The 24,191-nt window shown below is 42.5% G+C and overlaps 1 protein-coding gene across 31 annotated transcripts in view; it reads right to left on the minus strand.

The window, feature by feature from the left end:
• The window catches only part of LOC118283604 (neurexin-1a), a 231,974-nt gene that overhangs the window by 40,746 nt on the left and 167,037 nt on the right, over window positions 1-24,191 (minus strand). For all 31 annotated transcript variants that reach the window (XM_035605752.2, XM_035605794.2, XM_035605776.2 and 28 more), the window contains one exon: window positions 164-335. In XM_035605752.2, the coding sequence (XP_035461645.1) occupies window positions 164-335 (172 nt within the window). The remainder of the gene's footprint in view (window positions 1-163; window positions 336-24,191) is intronic.

Below are 24,191 nucleotides of genomic sequence, written 5' to 3' on the forward strand. Positions count from 1 at the left end.
GCTGCTGGAAACAGAAACATAAAAAAGCAATTAAAGCACATGCCAAGTCAACATAAAACATCCTGAGAGAGATAAGGCTACAATGTTGGCTTGATAATCTCTCGGCCATTTCATCGCCTCTAAGCGGTGGCGGGTGTAATTAAAGGCCGAGTGGCTGACTCACCTGTGGGGTAGCGCTCAATGACTGGCAGGTCATCCACCTGCAGAGTGGCATTACCCCCACTCCTCGTAAACTTCACTATATGGTACTTTCCGTCATTTACAAACTTTGACGTCTCCTCAATATTAATGTCGTCTGTTCCGACATTAAATACAACGGCAATGTTTCCTTTTTCCTGCGAAGAGAAGAACACAGAAAAGAGAAAGTTGTTTAAGCGACAATAAACATTACTGTTTTGAAAAGCACGCAGTTGTTAAAAGACAAGAAGAGAAGGGAAGTCTTTTTTTTCAGTATGCTGATAGGAGGGTAGTTATCTACTGTATGGCAGGTACCAGCTTCACTTTAATATGTATCTTGTCAGGAGGCAAAACTGTAGTAAAGTAAAATGAATAAAATTAATATGTGTGTCTTATGAACTACAGTGTCAGTTCTTGGTTCAAAAATTAAGAATTTAATAAACAAAATACATGGTTTTGTTGCTGTTTTGTTAATGGCCAAATGAAAATCATTACTTGATAACAATAGTGGTGTTTGCATCTACAATTTTAGTTATCAGTGACAAAATTAATTGTACAAATCAGTTGAGTAATTTTACGCTGAGATATTGTGAGGAGGTTGGTGCACTTGATGACGGGGTTAAAAAAAATTAATACCACTGAGCAGGGTCTTTCTTCTTTGGGTTATTGTATTTTTTTTATAAAAGTGGCATGTCTGTAAGAACGTGGCATATTTTGAGAGTCATATTGTTATTAAGACCTGTGGAAGTGGTGACTGATTAAAAGATAATTGCATTGACGACCTATTGCCATACAACTATTAAAACCACACAAACTTTGTTCATAAACTCAGTTTGTAGACAGCATTTACTTTTACATTAGCTGGACTGCATGCACTCTTTATTTTGGACCACAAACTTAATGACAGAAACCATATGGCTTCGGCTTTTTGCCCTGCGGCCTATTTTGAACATAAAATGTTGCTTGCCCCATGGGAGGAGCACTACGAAGCAGATGACTGTATTGGCAGCGATGTTAAACAAATGTGTTGCTCTTGAACGTGTAATTGCTCCTGGAATTCCTGTGCTCTTATTAAAAACTCCTCATCCTTCACACACAAACGCAGGGTGCCTCCCATTCAGCACGCCCACCTCATCACTTTGAAAGCCCTGAAGTAGCTTCAAATCTTGCCGGGAGGAGGATCACTGGATCTGAGCACTTTGTGTGAGACGGGATCTTTAATTTGCAGCGTGTACTGCTGTTTTTTTTTAATATCAAAACATAAACACTGGAGCAGGAGGACAATGTCTGAGTGGACGTCTGAACCGGGTTTAGCCTCGGTCTCCTTCGCATCACATGTGATGGGTATCTACTCTAAAAAAAAAAAAGCTTTTCTTTCTCTGGTACATGATCGAAGTCCCTGAATCTTACTACTTAATCCAGCTCAGATGAGTGTGTATGTTGGTGCAGCCTCTCTCCCTCCCTCTCTGCAGTGAAAGGAGCATCTGGTTGGAGGCTCAACCTCCTGTGGCAGCGCAGCACTCTGCATGTTATTATCCAGTCAGCACAGCCAATAGCACACTGCATCTCCATCTCTCTCCCATATGCACTAACTCACTTTTTGTCAAGCCACACACACACACACACGCACGCACGCACGCGCGTGCGCAGCGAGCCTGGTTCCCTTAAAGTGAGTTGTGCTCAAGAGCCAGAAGCTAAAGTGCAATTAAAACCATTTGTAATGTGTCACACCATGTTACCAAAACTAGGACAACTGTATGCTTTGTAATGTAATTCCAACAGATTATATAAACTCATGCATTAAAGCTACAGTACTAACACAATTTACTGACTGCTCCAGGGCGTAAACACTGAATAACTAAAGCTGAATAGAGATGGCTACAGCTCGTGTCAGGTTTTCAGATCTGAACGGGTGAGGGGATGATCTGCAGACCCTTGTGTTATTTATTTATTTCAAGCACTTGAGTATAAAGTAAAATTCAACATTGTATATAAGGAACTTTCTTTCAAGGACTACCACACACTGAACCCATTCACTGACAACTTTTTAGTACCATTGCTCTTGGAAAAAAAAAAAAGAGACAGAAGAGGTTTAGTGGAGGGACCAACCCAATTAAAATCCTGCTTTTAATAGCCTCCTTCAATTGACTTTTAATGTTCCCCATGGTCTCGTTAATAAATTTACTGCATTTAGTCACAAACTGCCAACTCGAATTTCCATAGCATAGAGAAAAAACTTCTCTAAAGAGATGACGAAGTAGATGAAAGCGGCTAACACACAAAGGGTGAAAACTAAACCATCAGATTTAGGGAGTCAGATGTCAGATGTAAGATAAGACCCACATCTCAAGGCTGTGGAAATATAAAGTTCAGTTGTTTTGGCGCGCTCGCAGCCCATGCTTCTCCCTTCATGACGTGATATACTTTGACTGCTATTCCCTCGGCCTTCAGAGATAGGGCTGGCATTTGCTTGAACACCAATATTATTATTTATTAACCCAATACATCTCATCATTTCTTGGAATTTAATCTACTTAGACAAGTAGTTATACGCACTGAGAGGGGCCAAATCCTGGCACTGTAATAGGATGCAGGCTTACACGTATGTCAGAGAGTGATGGATAGCTTCTTACATAAACCCAGCCCATTACACCCTGTTCAATTTTGGGGCTACTCACTTGGTAAGTGATGATCCCCACAGGACTGCCCCCCCCCCAGGGGAGAATACTGTACAGAGCACACACACACACCGCACCCGGAGAACTGAGCCCTGCCTGACACTCCGCACGCCGCCTTGATTAATTGCTCATCAAGCTGCAATAGAGTTTAATTAACTGATGAAGTTGATCCACCATTCTCCTCTAATCTGCTCCTTTTTTTTATGCTCCTCATCCTTGCAGCTGGAGGGCGGAGTAGCTGCAGCAATACTCGGGGTGTCTATTTCCGATTAAAACTCCCCATCTGCACTCATTATACAGCCACAGACTTACTTGTTTTACTATCTGTGTGGTTGCAAAACAGCCTCAGCAGACCAAGAGTTCTGTTGGAATGATTAGCAGCACCACTGATGCTGTGGAGGCGTTATTTTTTCCCCCTCCCCAATCACGTCACCAAATCCCAGTGTGAACGACCACAGTCTGTGCTTGACGCTTCAAGTCAGTCACTAGAGCTCCCCGCAGCTTTACTATAACTTACAACAGTAACAGTGTCCCCAGAAATAATGAATCAATTAATAAATAAATCCGATTTTTTGTCCGTATGGTTTTGTGAAAAGAATAGTGCGTGTTGTTTATGATCTGCTCGAGGGTCAAACAAACCGCGTGCAAAACGCGGCTGCATCGAGTCGAAATGATGCACACGTCTTTGAATGGTTTACTGGAGCGAGATTATTTCTCCAGCCCACGTAAATACAACGTAAAAAGAAAAAAATAAATAAATAAATATATATATATATATATATATATATATATATAAGAAAAAGGAAGGAAGTGAGAAGTGGTATTTGAGATGGTGACCAGCCTCCTCTTCAATCTCTGCAAAAAATGAGCACTCTGGTGTAGGCTGCCCTAATGTTTTGCTTGTTTATGAGTCATTCATGTTGACAACCATTGTGCATCCGTCACATTTCATATCTCACCAGTCCAATGCCACGGGACCGCAACACATCTCCCTTCAGTGCACATGTCTGAGAGGTTGCTGGCAGGTGGGAGAGCACCTCCGTCCGTGTGCCGAGTGTGCCCCTCTGCATGTGTGTGTGCGTGTGCGTGTGTGTGTGTGTGTGCGCGCTTAGGAGATATTTTCTCCCACTGTAGAAGCTGAACGTCTTAATGTAGCTCGGGCAAAGCAGACGGCACCGTTCACCTTATCTTTTAATTACCTCTGACAGTCTTCTGCTTCTCCCTTTTTAAGCAAAGCTTAGTTAATGAAATTACAGATGTAATGGAATAATATGAGGGACAAAAAAAAAAATTCTCCCCCCCTTACAGCATGTGAATCATACACTGTGCATTATGCCGTAATTCATCTATACACCTGCACTCACAGGTACATAAACACACACAGAAGACGTGCAGACGTGTGTATATGCAATCACTCAGGCATAATCTTGGGTGGAGTAAATTTGTAACTAATGAGGGCATTGCAGAAGGCTGGCAATGATTTTGCAGAAAATGAAATGTCATCCTCATAGATCCATGTCGATACATAAACTCCCTAATATCCAAAACAATTTGATTATGTTACAGACTGTGACCAACCTTTCTTACTTAGGATACAAAGTGTTAAAAATAAAACTTTCAACATCACCCATCTTTATCCAGAGTTGTAAAGCTTAAAAAAATAAACCCTACAAATCCGTTTGTAGGGTTTATTAGCATTTGTTTTTTCTGTATCTACTCCAATATTCTCATATGTACACTTCAACATAAGGTTCATTATCACTGCCTGACACGTAGGTACCATTATGTTGGCAATATATAACAAATCCTGTCAAATCTTGGCACACACACATTAACGTCCTTATGGCAACACTGTCAGCAAATGCAAGTCTCAGCATATTGCTCTCTTCGTACACATCGGTGAAGCAATGCGCCCCTTAAACTGAGAGACCTGGATATCAGCTGAGCGTGTCCAGCATCCTGTACAATTTTATACATTTCCATTCTATGTATTCATGGTCCATTAAATCATCTGCACATGTCTGTTCAAGATATTTTACCTGTCTGTTTAAGAGCTTCAGTATTTAGAGAAATGGTATTAATAATAATGGTATTCGATCTCATGTCGAAGGGAGAATCATACTGGGACGCGTACAATGGAGATCAATACAAAAATATATAATTCCATTTTACAAGATACATTGATGTAAATATTTAGTAGGTACTCCTACTATATTAGTGATGGCGGGAAATATATCTCACTGTCTTTACTCACTGAAACATCGTTAAAAAAAAAAAAGCCTTGAGAAAGCGGTTCTAGGCTGCATGTCAGTCAACCCTCACAACATGTTCTGAACGACGGGAGCTGGACACGTTTCCCTCCCCCTTCACTTCTCCCTCGCCTCGGAGCACTTCCGCCGTGGTGAAGGTCTAAGTGTGTTCGCTGGGAGCTCGACTTACTTCAAAATCAAGTCCGTCGGCAGAAGCGCCTAATTATCTGTGAAGTTGGCTTTGGAATTGTTTCCATTGCTAGGAGACACTATCCATCAAGAGCTGTTCTGTAGGAGAGCTTCATGAAATACCTGGAGTTAATAAATCATCCGAGGCCAGCCGCAGCGGCCGTTCGGAGCAAGGTGCTGCTACTGCAAGGGATAAGATACGAAAACATTAATTCAATTCATAATGCAAAAGGTTCCTCTTTATGAGATGTACCTGTAGCAAGATACCGTACATAAGTAATAAATGTTTTTTCACATGAGGAATAATAACAATCTCATTGGCAACACAAGAAATATGAATTTCTGAAGTCTACATTCAGCTGGAAGTGACAGTAGTGTCCGTAATGGGAGATGGACAGTGGATCTTTTCAAAAGACACTCATTTATTTTCCCCCCCCCGCTAAGATGACATTTGCTGTCTGTCTACTCTACACTCTTTCTCTTGCTCCATCTCTGGCCCGTCTGTGACACATTCCATCACGGGAGGTCAACAGATATCTGAATTTCGTTCTCTTTCACTCAGAGAAATCAATTTTGGTTTCAGGTGATTCTCCCGACTGTCCACTTGTGACAGCTGGCGCACAGTCGGGTTCAGTCGACCTTCATCCGTCCTCTCCCCCTGCAAGAATTTCCTGCGTCCCCTTGAGCATACTCAGAGTCCAGCTCACTTCATCTGTGCGACTCGCGCAGCGCGGCTTCCCGGCTAAATAAGATGAAATATAATCAAGCGACCGTTTGGGGAGGATGGGGATAGTGAAATTACCTTCATAAGAAATGGAAAAAAAAAAAAGCTCAGGCAGAGCGGAGGACATATGCTTGAAGACGGGGAACATATGCTACGACGGCCGCTTAATCCTTGGGATGGTACACACATCATGACGAACATTTTGTTGCGTCCACTCAGATTATCTTTAGTTCAGGAGGAACTCAACTGCAGTCTCAACATCTAATTTGTGTATAATCATTATTGGTTTTTTTTGTTTTTTTCACAATGAGAAAAGGTGATTTCCATTCAGCTGCGGTTCCTTGTAACAATCCGATTGTGGCTCATAAATATGAAATCCCCACTTGTTAGATTGAGATCAGTTCCACTGTGTTTTCTCACTGTACGAACTCTTCCTGTAATTGCGTGACAGGCTCACTAATCTTGTAGAAGATGTCGCACACATTTCAACTCAGTAACGCAGAATCACAATTCGAACACAGTTCAGCTGAATTATGTCACATTTCAAAGACTGCTTCTCTGGATAGTAGATATTTTCACTCAGAAATATTTAAACTCTTAAAATGGTTCTTTCTTCTAAATATTCCATTACGTCTGTGATTTCATCAACCATCTCAGACTTATTACTTATTTTTCGTTTATTTGTAATACTTAGTGGTACTTAGCATGGTTATATCTTTCTATATCTTTCAACCCCCTTTGGAACTAGGCAACACCGACTTTCTATTTGTGGTTTCTGATTTCATGTTGATTATTCTGTTTCTGGTATGATTATTTGCTTATTAGATAATTTTGACTTTCATGCCAATAACATTGTTGATTCAATGACTACGGAATTCTTAAATGTTCTGGTTTGTCTTGGTCTTTTCTGTCATTACGAGGCGTTTCAAAATAGACAACCTTTTTCTATCCATGTTCCTTTTTGTGTTTTCTTTAGAGCCACTATGTTAAAACCCCTAACACCTAAACAGTTTAATGAGACTCTTGTAGAACTAATCCTTGATGACAATGTTGGGACCATTTAATTTTTTTTTTTTTTTTTTTAGCTATAATTAATACTTTTCCTCCACTCAACTCTTGCTCAGTTGATCTCGTGCATAATTTCAATATTAAATGGAAGTCTTTTACTTGTCATTGTTGCTCCTATGAGGATGGACAAAAGGGAATAAGCCCGCAAATGATCTTAGAAAACTGCTGCAATTAGTCAAATAAAAAAATAAATAAAACAAGAAACTGTTGCAGAGCTGAGAGAAAGTGGAGGACAAATTAATTAAGGTCTATCTTTAGGGATCCTATGAAAAAACCAATGCTACTACAACCGAATGGTTATGACGTCTTTGTTCCTCTATCATCTTCAATGCAGTCTTGTCCATGATCATCCAGATAAAGAGATGCTCAAAACATTTCCTAATCAAGTGTGAAGGAAGGCTTGGCAAATTATTTGTTATTGTGGCCTTTTGCAATCCCTGTTCCAAATGTAGTCCAATTATTTATTTTCAAGCTCTGTCTTCCATATTGTAATTAATGAACCCCATCATTAAAGCTGTAGGGCTCATTCTAAGAGTTCCTTTTAAACAGTTTTAAACTGCAGGCAAGGAAATGAGCATATAGAGTTACAATAAGGAGCTAACTCTGCCTTCTGTTCCCCCCACTGCTGTTAAGTGAACAGGGAGAGTGGGAATCAACAGTAGGTCACAAGTTCGACAAGGTCTGAGGATGGTTTCACCACATCGCACCACAGGTTCCCAGCGGACCTCTGCAGCTGGGCTCAGACTACAGGAATCTCGGGGACGATTTAACCCTGACTTCCCCCCTCCCCACGTGAAAATCGGAGGACACACCTTGGTCGGTACCGAGGTTCGTTCCAGATTATCAGGCAGTGTGAGGAGTTTACGGAGCTGTTCTTAAACTTGCCCAAATGCCCCCAGAATCATCATGCCCCCAATAATTATCAAACATGTTTTAGATGATCACGAAGCTGACACTGTTGCCACTGTTGGTCTGCTACTCAACATCATATCCATTTTTTGAAATGGCGACAGCTAAAAACATGCTTCTGCATGAGGGAAGATCCCCGGTTCGAACCCCGGCCGGCTGGACCACGTTCTGCGTGTTTCTCCCCTATCAATCGGAATAAAGGTAATAAAAGAATCATCTGATTCTCACAACACTTTGACGCACTCCACCAACACAATGTTTACCTGGTCACACATTCACTACGCACCGCACCTTGTTCTGCTTCAGCATGACCTCCACAACTAATGTGGGTTTGTTTTCAGATTTTGCAGAGGAAGAAAACATCCTTTTTTTTTTCATCAGTCTCCAAAATAAAAACAACGCGGCGTGATGAAAAGGCCGTGACCTGTGAAACAACACTGCAGCCTCCGTACTGTACTGCGGATCTATCTCCTACTATGAGCACTTGAAAGTGAGACTGCCACATTGTTGGAGGTACATGAGGGAGTGACAACACTTTGGACTAAGTGTTCAAAATATGAATATTTAACAAAAACTAGGAACTTTCATTAGGACTAGACTGTTGGCAATGCATCTAAGAAATGTGATGAATGCAATACTATTGATATACATCAATAATCATATTCATAGGTTTAATTGCACATTTGCAAATAATTTCAGTTAGCATAGTTTGTGATTGATAATCTTTCGTACTGATAACACGCCCATAACAAGGCAATTATAATAAAGCTTTGAATAAATGGTCTCCCCCATGACAATGAGTGTCTACCCATCCTTTTAATACTATCACCATTATTCTGTTAGTTGGACTTAAAGTCAAGAGTTGCCATTTTTCCAAAGTACAAATTTCCAGCCTTTTTTTTCATTGTTGGGCTTTGTTAAAAAAATAAAAATGCTATTCAAAAAGCAAACTGATTGCAAAACCATAATCTAAAGCTGCAACGATGCAGGGGATTAGTATAGAGGTTAGAGGTTACTATGCTTGCTGCCATAGGGATGAGGGGGGAAATGGAAAGTCACTTACAGCAATTGTCATTATCATGACAGTCTGTCAAAAGAGAGACATGTGGTTCATGTTATCTTGGACACTTAAGTCTTTCGAAGGTGGACAATGGATATCAAGGTATCTGCTTTCTCTCTCTGAAAGATGCTTAAATCAGACATGCAAAGAACAAATCCGTCTGGCTGCAGTAGCTAGTAGTAATATCTGGCTGGTTATCAACAGGAAGGAGAGAAATAGACTATGAAACACAAAAAAATACACCCAGTATATTGCCAACAGCTGAGGGTTAAGTGTTTTAGGGTGCACTTTTTCCTTTAAGAGAACCCAGGAGTACTTGTTTCTAATACTTCCACAGATCTGGGAAACTGCCAAGCTTTAAAATTGCCACCATCAATCAAGAGGTTTTAAAGGATGCAACACGCAATTTCATGGATGACTTTTTTTCAACTTCTCCAACATTATTTCCCCTCAGCCTCATGTATTATTGTGCCATTTTTTCCACCTCCCCTGTCTCTGTTTGATTCCGACGTCACAGTAAAAAAAAAAAAGAGAAAAGAAAAAAGAAAGTCTCTCGGTGCACTCTCACAAATTCACGTCCGCTGACTTCTCAGTCTTATAATGTTAACATAGCTCAAACATATTTTCCTATTCCCACACTGGAGCAAGTTCATCTCAGAAGAGGAATACATTTAAAGAGATGGAACAAGAGGTGTAAAACCTCAGGGGAATGAACCGTGTCCTAGATTCTTCAGATAACGCTGGGCTATCGCTGCGTTCACAATATTTTTAATATATAATTCCACAGTCAGTAGTTGCGGCTCTTGGGCCCCATTTTCATTTTGAACAATGCCTGGCAGATGGGGAGATTTGGAGGATGGGTTGGGTTGGGGGGGAGGGGGTTATGATACAGAATCAAGCGTCTCAGTTTGCCTGCAAGCTGAGGATCTCTCACAGCAAACAGGTGAGTTGAAATATAATTTCATCCCGTGCAAACAAAGCTGAGCAAATGAACGGATGTGATGTGAGTTTAGTCGCAGAGCTGCAAAAATATCTTTGAGAGAAAAATGAATACAACGTACACTGGGTTAGGGTTAGGGTTAGGGTTTAAATAGGAAGAAAGGGCCTTCATTAGGATTCCAAGTTAAAGACCAAAAAAACACACCAATTTATATTTTTGACTGCTCACTGCAGCTTTCTCCCATGTGCAGTATTTGACCACCGGCATATTAACCAGCAAACGTAAGACACAGGACAGTGCCGCCCAACTTCACACATCCAAAGTAAAACAAAAAAGGTTTTTTTTCTTTGGGATATTTATTGTATTGTCTTTCGGATAGATTGTTTCTGCTCCTTGCCAGACATGGGATCATTGTCTTTATCCCTGGGTCCAGCAGCTACTGTATGTGTGAGCGGAACTGACACAGTGCCGATATGGATGCAGAAGATCGTTAGGCAACAGCAACCTTACCCTAGAAGCAGGAGTTTTCGAAAATACATTAGGCCTTGTTCTTTTGTGTTGAGCTTTTGAGTTGTCTTGCTGCACAGACATGTAATTTTTGTCGAGGCTGTTGAGTAAAGACAGTGGTTGTTTTCAGTAAGAGCCCACAAAAGCTTTTCTGCCCAACGTTATTGAACTTGCTGCAGCCACTGGACTTCAGTTGAGCACATTTTAACAAACAGCTAAGGGTTGGTGATTTATCCCATTGGCTGGATAGAAACAAAGCATACGAACACGTGCAAATAAAGTTGAGATTTTGATTCAGATTGATGCATAATGCTTTTTACGATCAAAGAGAGCTCCGGTTTCGATGCTTTCTTCCTGGTTTCACGAGTCGAGCGAACAGACACCGACCAGCTCCCTCTGCACACACTGCAGGGATTTAAAATTCATCACCCTCCTCTGTCCAGCATGACATTATGGTGTTGGAGAAAATGCCTGATAGGGCCACAGAGCAAAGTGACAAGTCTAGCCAGGAGCCGTCATTATGAGCCAGCTGTTGAACTCAAATACATCTTCTTCTCAAATGGGAACAGCGATGCTCCTCCTCCTCCTCTTCTTCTTTTTCTTTCATTTCTCCAAATTAAAACCCTCCCACTGCAATCATCAGCACTGATTTAAATTGATCGAAGTCATCAAAATCCACAATGAGATGCCGCAACTATAATTTTCTCTAAAGATTTGAGGAGGCAAAGAGAAAAAAAGTCAGCCCACTCGGTTTCAGGGATTTGCCCAATCATTCTCACTTGTCATTTATTGCGAGTGCAGTAAGGAACACCTACTCTGGAAAAAAAAAAAAAAAGAATTCTGCCAATGCACACACTGACAGTGGTGCTGACAGCCCCTCTGGAAGGTGATGACAAGTAGACACCAAGTGACGGATATTTGGATGTCTGTCATCCCTGCGGAGCTGACCAGGCACTTTCATGTAAGTTGACTTCTGTTTAGATATAGCCTTGTCGCCGCATCCCTTCACATCCTATATTCAAATGCATGTAGGGCACACTTAAGGTCTACTCAAGACAAAAAAAGAAAGAAAAAAGAACAGTGCCATGCAGACAAGAGGGCCTTGCAATGATCCACCACCTCTTTAAACTGCAGTTTGTGTGTGTTTGTGGCTCCCTTGAATCAGGCACAGCGCCATGATCCATCCATGCCGTGCACAGTGCTGGCCACCGGTGGAAACAGATCTCTCCCCTGAGATACAGCTGTTTATGCCCCCGCCTCATTCATCTTCAGAGCGTCCATGATGGTCATTTGATATCCAGCAATTGATCATCATCATTAGAGGGAGTCGGCTTTGTAACGCTAGCGATTGAATAGTTAACTAGATGAGGTATTGGCACATTTTAATTGTTGTACTATGAAGGAGCCAATTACATTTACTCTAATGAGAGGAAATTGATTAATGCAGGCTCTTGGGTCGCATCAACAAGAAATTGATGGAAGAAAAGTGTGCAGTCCTCTGGGGGCAGTTGTTTATTTTAGCGCCTTCTAATGAGACAATGTCACCTCGCCAGTGGCTTTGTTTGCATAGTGTTTTCATCGTGTAATTGATTTCCTGCATTTGACCCAAATATCCCACTCCCAAATTGGACAGTCTAGGTTCACTGAGGAGGTGCAGTCAAACACTGGCCAGAGCCATCTAGCAGATTCCATTAGTTTTGTCGTTTTTATATTCCATTTACAGCCCCACACTATTCACTGCCATTTGTGGCCTGCTTTCTGACCTGCAGTCAATTGTTTTATGGGATGTCGGTTGCTGCTCCTGGTGAAATCAGAGCAGGGCAGTCAGATGATACTACAGTACATCTTAAAGGAGACATATTATTCTCATATTCAGGTTCATGATTTGAATTTGGGTTATCACTTGAAAATATTTACATGCTCTAACAGTTTCCTCATACTGTCCAATTCCTGCAGCTCCTCTTTTCAGCCTCCGTCTGAAACACTCGGCTTTCGGAAGTTCTCTCGCCCTGGCTGTGTCTGGCTTTGTTAGGGGCGTGCCAGACTAGCCGTAAGGGCGGGCGTTATGATGTCACGTGACATCACGATGGTACGGAAGTATCGGCCGGGCTACTGACGAGACGTTTCAGGAGCTCCCTTTACCGCAGACGTTGGGCTTTTTTAACTTTGCAGACCCTTTTGCATAGACACCTATAAATACTATAACACACTAGAGGAAAGGGGAAAAAAATGAAAAAGCATAATATGTCTTCTTAAACATCCCGTCAGATTTTTTTATATAGCCTCTGCAGAAAGTTATTTTGCTGATGTCGTCAGCAGTTAAAAGGTTAACCTACTTTGTGCATGCAGCGCAATATCTCCTACTTGTCGAGAGATAGGGAACACACTTCAGACTGCTGAACGAACAGACTTAGTTTGACTCCCCTCTGGGCCTGCTGAAGCTTCAAACCTCAGGGTACCACTCAAAACATGCATGTAATAACTACTCTAGCCTTGTTGATGTAAGCAAACTATCCAGACCTCTGACACCTTTAGAAATTGGAGAACCGTGATATTTGGCAACACAGCGATTGTAGAGCTGTATTATTAACCCACGCATAGCCCTACAGTACGGTGGTTGAGGTTGAGAATTTTCATAAGGCATCCAATAAAACCATCACTTGTCTTTTCAGTTGAGAGTCGAAAGAGGGGGGCCTTGATCCATAAAATTCACCATTTCATCATGAATATGTAAACAGCAGCTATTTCTCTGGTAAAACATGATCCGTAGGGGCCAGGGCACTGTGATGAAGACTTGTGTCAGGCCAAGTGAGCTGGAACTGATGGTGCACATAATTAATGGTCTGAAATAGACTGAGAGTTAGTGCTGGGCTGGGATGTTAATTGACTATGATACTTGGGCTGGTGCCTCACAGCCCGAGGCTCTTACTCTTTTCCCCCTGCTTTGCTCTATCACTTTGCTTCGATTTTCGCTGTGTCCTATTTCTTCCACTCTTCGCTTTGCTTATTGCCGATTTTGCCTCCTACTCAATTCCCCTCGCCCTTTTTCCAATCTCATTTTCCATGTTTCTTATCCTTTCCCTGTCGGTCTCCTTTACCTTAAAGGTATCCGGGACTTCAAAACAGCAGAGAGAAAGACATGTGACCCCCACTCCCCATGCTGAAGCAGCCACCTTTACACAAACTTTGCAAGCCTTGGTCGTATCTTTCGGGACAGAGAAGTCTCTGTAATGACACCACAGCACTGACACTAATAAGACCAGCATGCTAACATGTGAATAAGAGCTGCACGTTTACAATGAATAGTTACCAAGGTAGTGTCTTGGCATCACCTATTTAGCATTTTCTTCCATAATTCATCTGCTCAAATGTATGACCTGTGCAACTCCGGAGCACTCCGGAGTGTGGGGGAAAGGTTGTGTATTTTGATGAATATGCAAACAAACAAGGTCATAAATAAGTTGGATTCAGCATTTCCTTCCACCTCCGATTTCCCCCCATTCCAATATATTATATATAAATGTAGCTTAAGACCAAAAAATGACACTATGATACTATAATTTACCATAATGCAACTCATTAACATCGTTCATTAAACAATTACTTTAAGTTTACGACAACCAGTAAATTCACACCCTAACCCTCTCAAAGACAAAATTAAATACATAAAAAAACTTAAAAAACAATCAAATCATATGTGAAGACAACATTTATAATCAGTGCTGTGTTGTGCCATACCTACATTACTGCTGACATGAATAAATAGAGATTATTAAAAGCTGCTGACACTTTTTCCGAATGGTTGCAAGCCCACTACCATTGAAACTCGGCATATACAAATAGATGCCCGTGTTAGGAAGAAATTATTTATGCGACCGGGGCACCTTTTACTGCCTTTAACATTCAGCAGCTTTCCTGACATGCTATTTTAAAAGAAGAGAGTCTATAGCTTGTATTTCTGCAGTCCTTGACTGATTAGGGGCATAATCGTTTTTTTTGTACTTCTCTTTTTGATATACACATTAATTTCACTGATAACAGGGCAATTCCAGCTGCCATCGCCACCACACCCAAGCGGAAAATACAGCCTGGCTGCGGGCAGTTCAGTTTTGATAATAGACAATCAGACACTGCCAAAGCTTCTTGACCATCATTAATCTCCTACCCAAGGGCCTGACTCAAATGGAGTGACTGGTGGTGGAGAAGAAGCAGAAGATTGGAGTGAATGAGAGAAGTGAATTAGAAAAGTAAAAGAGGACGGGCGAGGCAAGGAAGATGAAGAACTCGATTACAGAGAAGAGAGGTGGCATAAAGTGTGGACCAGGAGCTGGTCTTTGGGGACCTGGCAGGAGTGAAGGAATAAGGCTGGCTCCATCACTCCACCAGAGATTACATCGTGTCAAGATGTCTGACTGTCCACATGCAGATAGCAATCACAGTCATTCCAATACCTCCCCCATTACTCTATCTCTCAACCTCAGATGTTTGCTCCTCGGCTACACATGTTGTCTCGCTGACGTTCCCTGGGACATCACACTGTCATGGGGGTCTCACCTGTCACTGCACATGAGCATTACCTCACATATAACTGAGTTGAGCTTTTTTTTTGCGTAGGCAACCGCGGCCAAAGACGCCGCTGGCAAGAGTGTTGAGAGACTGCCATCGATTTGTTGCACTGAAGGACAGGCCGGGGCTGGAGGCCTCGGGTTGTGGTGCTGAGGCTGCGTCGGCTGTCAGGTTTTAAAGGCTGCTGGAGTTGTGAGACAGCTCAGCGTACAGAGGCATTCATCATCAGCAAGGTAACTGGCTTCCCTGAAAGCAACTCAGGCGAAAAATGAACAGTTGCCATCCCTGTGCTCACAAATACCCCACCATTCTTCCTGCTTTTCACCAGCCGCACTTTCCGGCAACGGAAAACAAGTCAGACATATTGTCATTCAAATTCATAGCTACTCACAAAGGGCCATATTTGTCTGACTGGAAATGGCACACTGGAATGCAGGGCTTCTAAATGGCATTCTGTATGCAGGATGGAAAACAAAACAAAAACATATCAAATTGAAGTACAGACATCGCCTACACGTTTTCTTTGTTTGGATCTTACATTTCCAAAAAAAAAACTCTGACAGAAAATAATTCGAAGATAATAAAAAAAAGGGAAAAAAGTGAAAGAGCTGCCAAACAGGCTCAGTATCATCATCTACATTTGAATAACCTGAATGAAACACCATTCTCCACACCTTTCAAGTTTACACCTCATCAGTCTATTGGTGGGTGGTAGAATTGGTGCTAGAAATAGACTGCAGTCCTGTGGTTTCCTTTCACACAAACTTTTGAAAGGGCACAAGGATTCTATTTGAGAATCAGGGATATTAAACTTTTGTATTGGATAGACGCAGAAGATGTTGCAGTAATCAAGTCTTTGTTGAAAACCCACTGCAAGAGGGTGACTAATAATTCCAGTCTTTTTAAAGTGGACGTGGAGTTTCTGCAATGTCGTGACCATGTATAATAGGAAGAACAATGCAGGACTTGAAAAGGTGTGTTTACTTAAGATTAAAAATATAATGTTGTTGCCATTTTGTTTACATTCAGCATCTTTGTGCTCTAGTATCCTCTTCTACATCTCCACACGAGGGTTTCATTATCACAAGAGATGCATGTGCCGCACTGTACACTGTACATTGAGCCTCCTGCATATCGATTGCTCTGGGGTCTTTAGTATGGAGGCATTAGCGATGTGTGTTCTTCCAATCAATCCGGTGTTGGTAACCAAAAGCCTCTTCCAGCAGGATGTGTGTATGTGTGGCACTGGCGAATCCAGCGACTCCCCTTGTAAGACAATAACTAGCATTCCCGCATGGTTATTTAACACCTTTACTGGAAAGTGTATTTGTTAGCACACTCCTTTTTTTCTTCTTTCACCTTCCTCTTTCCCTTTTAGCTTACTGTGGATTCACCCTCTTCTTTGTAGCCTGTCTCTGTCGTATTGAAGCTCAAACAGAATGTGGGCCCATTTCCCTGTGCAGCGCAGTGTTGGGGAGGGCTGCAGATTAAAAACCCTTCCCCTGGGTGCGCTCACCAGGCTGTTCAGCACTACTCGCCAGGGAGATTCACTACATACATTCTCTTTTATGGCCCTTTCCTTATTCATCATAACACAGCTTCAATTTTATTAACTTCTCCAGCCAAGCATACACCTTCGCCTGTGCCATCAGTCTTTTTCCCTACTTCTTTATCTATGCAGCAGTCTCTGTGTAAGGCCCAGCTGGCCTCCGAGACAAAATATTGCCGATCATAGAAAACAGAAAGAGGGACACTTCTGAACTCCAGAAAACTGGAAAGAGCTGAAGAAAATTGCATATTGAGCAAAGCTATCAAACAATGCCCTCGGATCAGTCCTGCAACGCAAGGTATGTCAACACGGAATAACTATAGCAAGTAATGATGCCAATAATCCCGTCTTCAAAAATATGAGTTACTTCCTGAACCATGCACACATTAGCATGTTAATTTCATGTAGGTATGAATCAGGGTTTAGGATTCAACTGTCCCCGACAACATTATTGTGAAGTTTCCAATCGCAGGCCTACACTAGAGTGCTCATGTGATACTTCATAGAATTACATTGCATAAGACACCCGACTTAACACATTCACAAGTTTTGTGATCCAGTCTTTATGTAATGCTGATTTTTGTTTTTGTTTTGCCCTTTCCCTCGGCTGTGCAAGTGATACCACATGCAGCAAGAAGGGAAATTCCACTGGTCACAGTCTTCCAAGCCATAAAAACAAAACTAAAAACAGGCAGACGCCCTCAGACCCTACAGAGAGGTAGCGTGGCGGGACCACTAAAACTGCCGTGATGACTTTAGTAGAGCTCACTAACCATGGCTGAGCGGTGCACTAAGAAAAAGAAAAAAAGCGGATGCAACGGATCCAACCACAGTCCGGTGAGGAAGGATGACGGCACGAGAGTCGATGCGGCAGGAAAAGCTTTGATGCAGGATCTTCACCCAGATTGTGTCATGAAAAGACAGATAGTGAGGGATACGAAGGGAGAAGACACAGTGAGGGCATTCCTCTGAAGTTTGTGGAGACGAGGAAAAGGAAAGTGCTCACGCCTCAGGTACGATGTTGAACTGTTGGGGTATAATTTGAACCGTATGAAATGAAGCAATGAATCACAAAGCAAGCGCTCACGCAGTGTTTGTACTGTTTATCCAGTGTAAGTGATGCAAAATGATACCGGGGGAGAAAGGAGAGGAAGTGTGTCTGCATGTGTGATTGTGTGTGTATGTGTGTACCATGGATGGTTCAATATGAATGACACTGGCACTCTTTTTTAGCTGAACTTGGTGCCAGCAGAGATGGAATAGCAAAACAATATTCATCAGGAGCATTTCACTGCGATACAACGAGACACAATGTGTATAATCTGCTTGCCTCGTGTGTGATTATGGTCAAAAAAGACTTCTGATGAATTATTCATGTTTGGATGTTTAAGGTTTTGCATAACAATGGGTTTCATATTACACATGTATGTGTGTATGAATGTATACTGTATATGTTCCTTATGTCATTAAGCCGAGTCACGGTTTAGCCCTACCATGCAAATACAAGCAAACCTATTGTCATCAATTCACATAAAAAATATGTCCATTATTGTTTGTTAAGAAAAGAGAGATAAGAGAAATAGTAGCATTATCAGATACAATAGATTTTGTCATATTTCTCCTGCGGGTTACCTAGATACATCTTATTTTGTATTTGACAAGCTTTCTGAAATATGGGATATTAAAATTAGATATATGATACATCTTGTGCAGGCCACTTACAAGTATTCCTGAAATAAAATGGCACTGGTGCTGCTTTTTTAAAATCCACTTGTTCCATGATCTCAAATGTCCCATTTTTGATTTGCATTTCAAGATGTTATGAAGACATTGACTATATTGGCTGAAAGGAAGAACATTCTGTATAAAGCAGTATGTTAAAATGTTTTAGTATGAAACAATACATGTTTTTATTGTGTTTTTTCAGCAGCACTTGTTGCATAACTCAGACTGAAATATCTCAAAAGTTATTTTGATGTACTGCCATGAGATTTGCTGCAGTCACTCATGTCACCCACTCGGAATGAACTGTAATGACTTTAGTGATTCTATGACTTTTCATCCAGTGGTGTTATGTCAATCTTGATGGGAATCATTTTAGCATACAGATATTAGCATTATGCAAAGTGAGAGGGAAATGCACAGCTACCCCTGATCTACTGACTCACCCTAACAAAGTGTTTGGCGCGAACAAAATATCACATCTCAGGTAAGTGACATAAAGCAGCAGCCGAACAGAAACATGCCAAGTGCTGCGCACTGCTTCTCATTAAAGATTCATGAGTTGCCCACAGATATCTTATCCCCCCCCCCCCCCCCCTCCAAAAAGGAGAATTCTACACAAAGACAAATTCATCATCAAGGTGCTGTCCGGATCATAATGGGAAAAGCTACAACAGAGAAGAAACTGTCGTCTTCAGTTGTCCGACTCTCGCCCTACGTTGCGGCTCCTGTTGACAACTTGCTGCTTAAGATAGAGCCAATTTATTTTCCCAGAAGGATGGACCACTTGTGACATTTGGGAATGGAGCATCAGACGATTCATCCAGCTGTTCCAGACACAGGAAACACACATGCACCACAGACGGGGTATGGGTTTGGGGGTTGGTCAACACTGTCGCCTTAATAGACGAAGCAGGCTGACTTACAGCTGGGACGTTTTAATGCGTAATGATCTCTGCTGGTCCTGATATAACCCCCTCCCACCCACCATGTCTCTGTGCCAGCTTACGTTTACACATGACTCACACACACATAAACACATACGTAGCCAAAATTGTTGTGTTCCAATATCCTACGGTATCAATTCCTCAAATAAATGCTTCCATTGTTGCTCTCCTCTGTGATATTGCATTTGGTTGAATGACACCCACAATATTTACCGTGCAAGCCAGGAATTGTTTCTCAACGCTAGTCAAAGCAATGGGCTGTTTTGCCAGAAGCTATTAGGGAATGATCTGTTTTCAGCATGAAAACACGGGCTTCTGTGGTGGCGATTCAAATCGCAGAGTACATATGAGAGATTTCCAATTCACTGCATTGTAGTGACATAAGAGCTCGTCTGCTCCTTGAGGATGAGGCACAATTACATTTCATTCATTTTGGGCATCGGAAATCGGCGAGCAAATTAGAAGTATTTCAGCAGAGGTGCACTCAGAATTCACAACAGAGCATCAAGCTCCTGCAGGGGCACAGATTTTCTTTTGCGTCTGAAAAACAATACAGTCTAAATGGGAGATGTGACATCATCGTTATCGTCATCATGCAACAATCTTCTTAGGACCTAGTACCGTCCAGAGAATATCAGGCCGGGTTAAATTGATTTCCTTTGGGAATGGCAGCAAAGCATGAGTAGTAACGAACGACACTGAATGCCTCTGCACCCACAATTGTGCATGTACAAAAATGTCCCACTGAGCACATTGTCAAGCATGCAGAAGAGTGTGCAATTGAGTCGGTGCACTGCCCTGACGGAGGGGTTCACGGGGCTAAAATGAGCATAGAATCTGGAAAGAAGGCAATATGAATAAAAAAAAGGGGCGGTCGCGCCAGGCCTCCTGCATGCAAGTCTAATAAAAAGCTTCCAGGGCCATCCAGGTGTAACGTGGCCATGAAGGCTGGATATCGGAACAGAGGGGAAGAGCTGGAACCTTGTTATGGGGCCAGCAAATCCAAGCCCACTCTACCAAACATTAATCCATGTGATGGCTCAATAGACTCTTTATGTCTGTGTGTGTGTGGGGCTATGAGAAGGAGAGAAACAGGCAAGTACAGTATTTGTGTGGCGGACTTGATATGCACAGAGACAGGCGCCCCTGGCAGTGGGTGCTGCGGGCTGGCCTGCACATGCATGTGCTCCAATTTCCATACTTAGCTATAGGGCACTTTCTGATGTGATGTAATCACTTTATCATGGTAATGGAAAATTGGATTTAATTTTCTCTTTTCGGCGGCTGCACGTTGATTCGGCCTCACTTCAGCTCGGAGGGTGAAATTGACAGTAAATGATTCCTTGCTGACTGCCCCTTATCCAGCCCATAAACACTGATCTTATTTGTAGAGGCGGTAAAATTGTATAATTAAAAACAATAATTCACTACAGGTCGTTATCGTTGCAGCTAATTAAGCTGAGTTGACAGAGCAAGGTGTGTGTGTGGTGAGGTGGCAGTTACAGGAGATATATCGCTCTGTAGTCATTACGCTGACAATGTGGAGGGCATGTAGGAGTTTGTTATCTTATGTGTGCCTCACAGAGGAAGCTGCTTGAAGAATCAGTAAAAAGTGAAAGGCGGACTTAAGGCTCATTTTACTCAACATTAGATACGGATTTGCAGATGGACAGAACCTCCAGTCCACGCTCAGTGTTCATTTCATCCGGAATTTTATGCAGGTTTTCTGAAAGCTTAGGGATCGGACGAAACGGAGCAGTACCACCGGAAATGGTGGGCGGTGGCGGCAGTGTAGCCAATCGCTCAACAATCATGCCGACGTAAAAGGACGCATGGAAGTATGTGGGCATCGTCTGAAATGGACATCTCTCTTTTCGTAGGTAAAGGCAGCATACATGAGCCTTTAGATTCCAGTTGGGAAGAGCTCTTCTCTTCTAACTGTCCCAAAAATCGTTTGGTTCCCCCCAAAAACATTTCCTCAAAAAAAAACTAAAAAAAACCCACAACACAAGAATAACCTAACAGCTCCATTGCATGTATAAACCTTCTCCCTTCAACCAGAAACTAGAAGTGCAATTTTGTAAATCCGCCCAGCAGATCAAAGTGCTGCCATGTTCTAATGGCTGCCACCCCTCCACCAGACTCTCCTGCACCATCAGCAGAGTTCGTCTCAGAAGAGCCACGACGGCCTGATTAATCTTCTAATAGATGCAGAGAAAGATAAAGACAGATACTGGAGATGGGAAAATGGAGAGAGGGAGAGAAAGTTACAGTATCACACTGTACGTTCCAGTGGAACGAAGACAAGCAATGAGGAGGGGCTGACATAAATGACTATGCGTTGTCTTTGTTGTGAATCTTTTACACGTTCAAGCCTTTGAAATGAGAAGGCTCCTCTGTAAGATGGCTGCCACACTGCAGCATCGTCTCCTGCCCTCCTGTCTCTCTTTGACAAACTCCTCAGTCTGCCTGACAGGATGATAATAACTAACAGATTCCATAAATATGTGAAATAAAGATCCGCATTGCAAGATAAAAAAGGGGAAGTTACTGCCAATTCCGCTTTGAGAAACGACACATCCGTGTTGTCGTCTTTGAGAAGTTGGGGGGATTGAGAATGCTGACAAATTGAAAGAAAGTTCCCCACTAGGAATGGCGATTTCACAACTCAGTTCAGTTTGTGTGAACACAATGGATATGATGAGTAAAAATCCTTTGCAGTCACCTGAGGCGAGCAAAACATTAAGTGAACACCGCTTAATCCTTTCCAAATAAAATGGCTGAATTTCTCTTGGTGAGGAACTTAGAAACTACATTCTCGATCACCAAGGTAGGTGTGTTCGCAAGCGCTTCCTGTCCATCTTGCACACTTGAGGGAATATCACTTATGCAAAGGCCTCAGGCAATAAATATGCAAATGTATACACCGCACAGGCACCTTCACGACATCATACAGTGAGTGTATGCAGAGACAAGCTATATGAACAGCGGACTATTAAAAAAATAACTGCTTTGGAAACATGCTTACACAGATCACTTTGGTAGCACTTACATTAATAAGTATGATTATATTGGGCACGTGCAAAATAGGCATTATGCCTGTTTATAAAAGCCTGCATTTCCATAATCATTTCTCCAGCTCGTGTTGGACGTCGTCCATTAATACAGTGCGGAGATGTGACGGAATATTTTGACACGGTGTCAGAGCTCCTCCTCTGGCACCTTGCGGTCGGAGATGGCGACAAAAGGAGGAGTGGGACAGGCTGAGATGAAAGACTCGAGCAGCTATCAGGTGGCCCTTTAATAAAACGGTGGCAGTGTAGGTGCCATGGGTCTGATAGCATTTTTTCTACAAAGCGCCAACGTTTTTTTACACAGCACATTTGAGGGTCCGGCAATTACATAAGCAGATGTGGGCGCTCCTGAGCAATAAACACGATATGACAACAGTTATAGCCGGCTGTGCGTTTTGGTGTGCAAGTCAGTGTTGGTTGCAAGTGTCTCGTGTGTTGCCTTTCACATGCCGGTTGCTGAGATTTTCTCCCATTACTGACTTCAGCAGGTCAAAACGGGAACGCTAGACTACAGGTTCATTAATTCCCTCTAGTCAGAACTTAAGTCTGCTTATTTGACCTGGAGCGCCACGTTTTCTCTACCTATATTACAGTTTCAGTCTCTTTTCAGTCTCAGCATATATATATATATTTTTTGCCTGCAGAGAATCAGCCTTTTGCCACATTTGGCGCAGGTTCCAGTGTCAACACCTGATCTGTCAAACAGCACTAAATGATTGCTCCTCTGCAATGATGACCACCCAGTCAACACAGGCACTGTTTTGTAACCTAGCGACGGGACCCAGTACAGTTGATGCAGTAAAAAAAGAAGAACAACATTCCATTTACAGCAAATGTTATAATTCTGAGCACTACTCTCTCCATTTTCAACCAATTATCACAATACTCTCACAGTAAGTGGTACCACCTGGGTTAGAAAAAAGATTAGGAATGCATTATTTTCGGCAGCAGCCGGAAAACATTCGCAGCGTGACTGCGGCGGCGCGGCGGAGCATGACCGAAAAACTCGGAGGAACAATGATGAAAGTGCACATTAGACTTTTGATTCCCGAATCAAGCTTGGGGTTTGAGTTACCGCCTGTCCCACTCGAGGCAGGAGTATGGAGTGGTGTATTGAAAGATCCCTTTACCTGACAAACTGGAAAACCGCCATGAGTGACTGTCAGCCTTTCGTTTTGTCTACGACAGGGTCTGTCTTCATTCAGCACTCTTAAATTGGCTTCGGAACTGATTGGAAATGGGTCTTTTATTATACACCTTCCAACTCCCCCTGTCATCAAGGCCCAGCCATCTTTTATCTGGAAGATGACGTTTCCATTAGGGTCTGCCAACCTCTTATGGCTGCTCTGTGAGTTGTGGTGCGGGGGGGGGGGGGGGGGGGCATTGTAAACCAACACAACAACAACACCAGGATCTCACTGGCTGGGGTGTGCACGAGCATTGGTCCTGGAACAGGCAGTTCATCAGGCGACTGCTCACCCAGAACACACCGCAGCAGGCACGCAGACAATCTCTCTCTCTCTCTCGCTTTCTTTTACTCTCTTTTCCCTCTCATTCTTACACACACGCACAACACAAAAATTCACAGATCTGACAGTCAGACAACAGAGAGGCAGGGGGAAAAAAAAAAGACAGGACTTGGCCAAAGGGATGTGCTTGTCAGCTCTTCCTCACCAGTTTCAGTGTTTCATCAAAGGTATGAGAGGCCCATAAGATTCAGCTGCCAATCTGGCAACACGTTCAGTCCCCAAACGCAGAGCTGTGGTTCTTTCAAACACTGAAGCCTGATGGCTCCCTCCTATCTAGGTTTCTGTCATCATTAGCTTTATCTC

This window comes from Scophthalmus maximus, chromosome 10 (assembly GCF_022379125.1).
Source record: "Scophthalmus maximus strain ysfricsl-2021 chromosome 10, ASM2237912v1, whole genome shotgun sequence".
NCBI classification, from domain to species: domain Eukaryota; kingdom Metazoa; phylum Chordata; class Actinopteri; order Pleuronectiformes; family Scophthalmidae; genus Scophthalmus; species Scophthalmus maximus.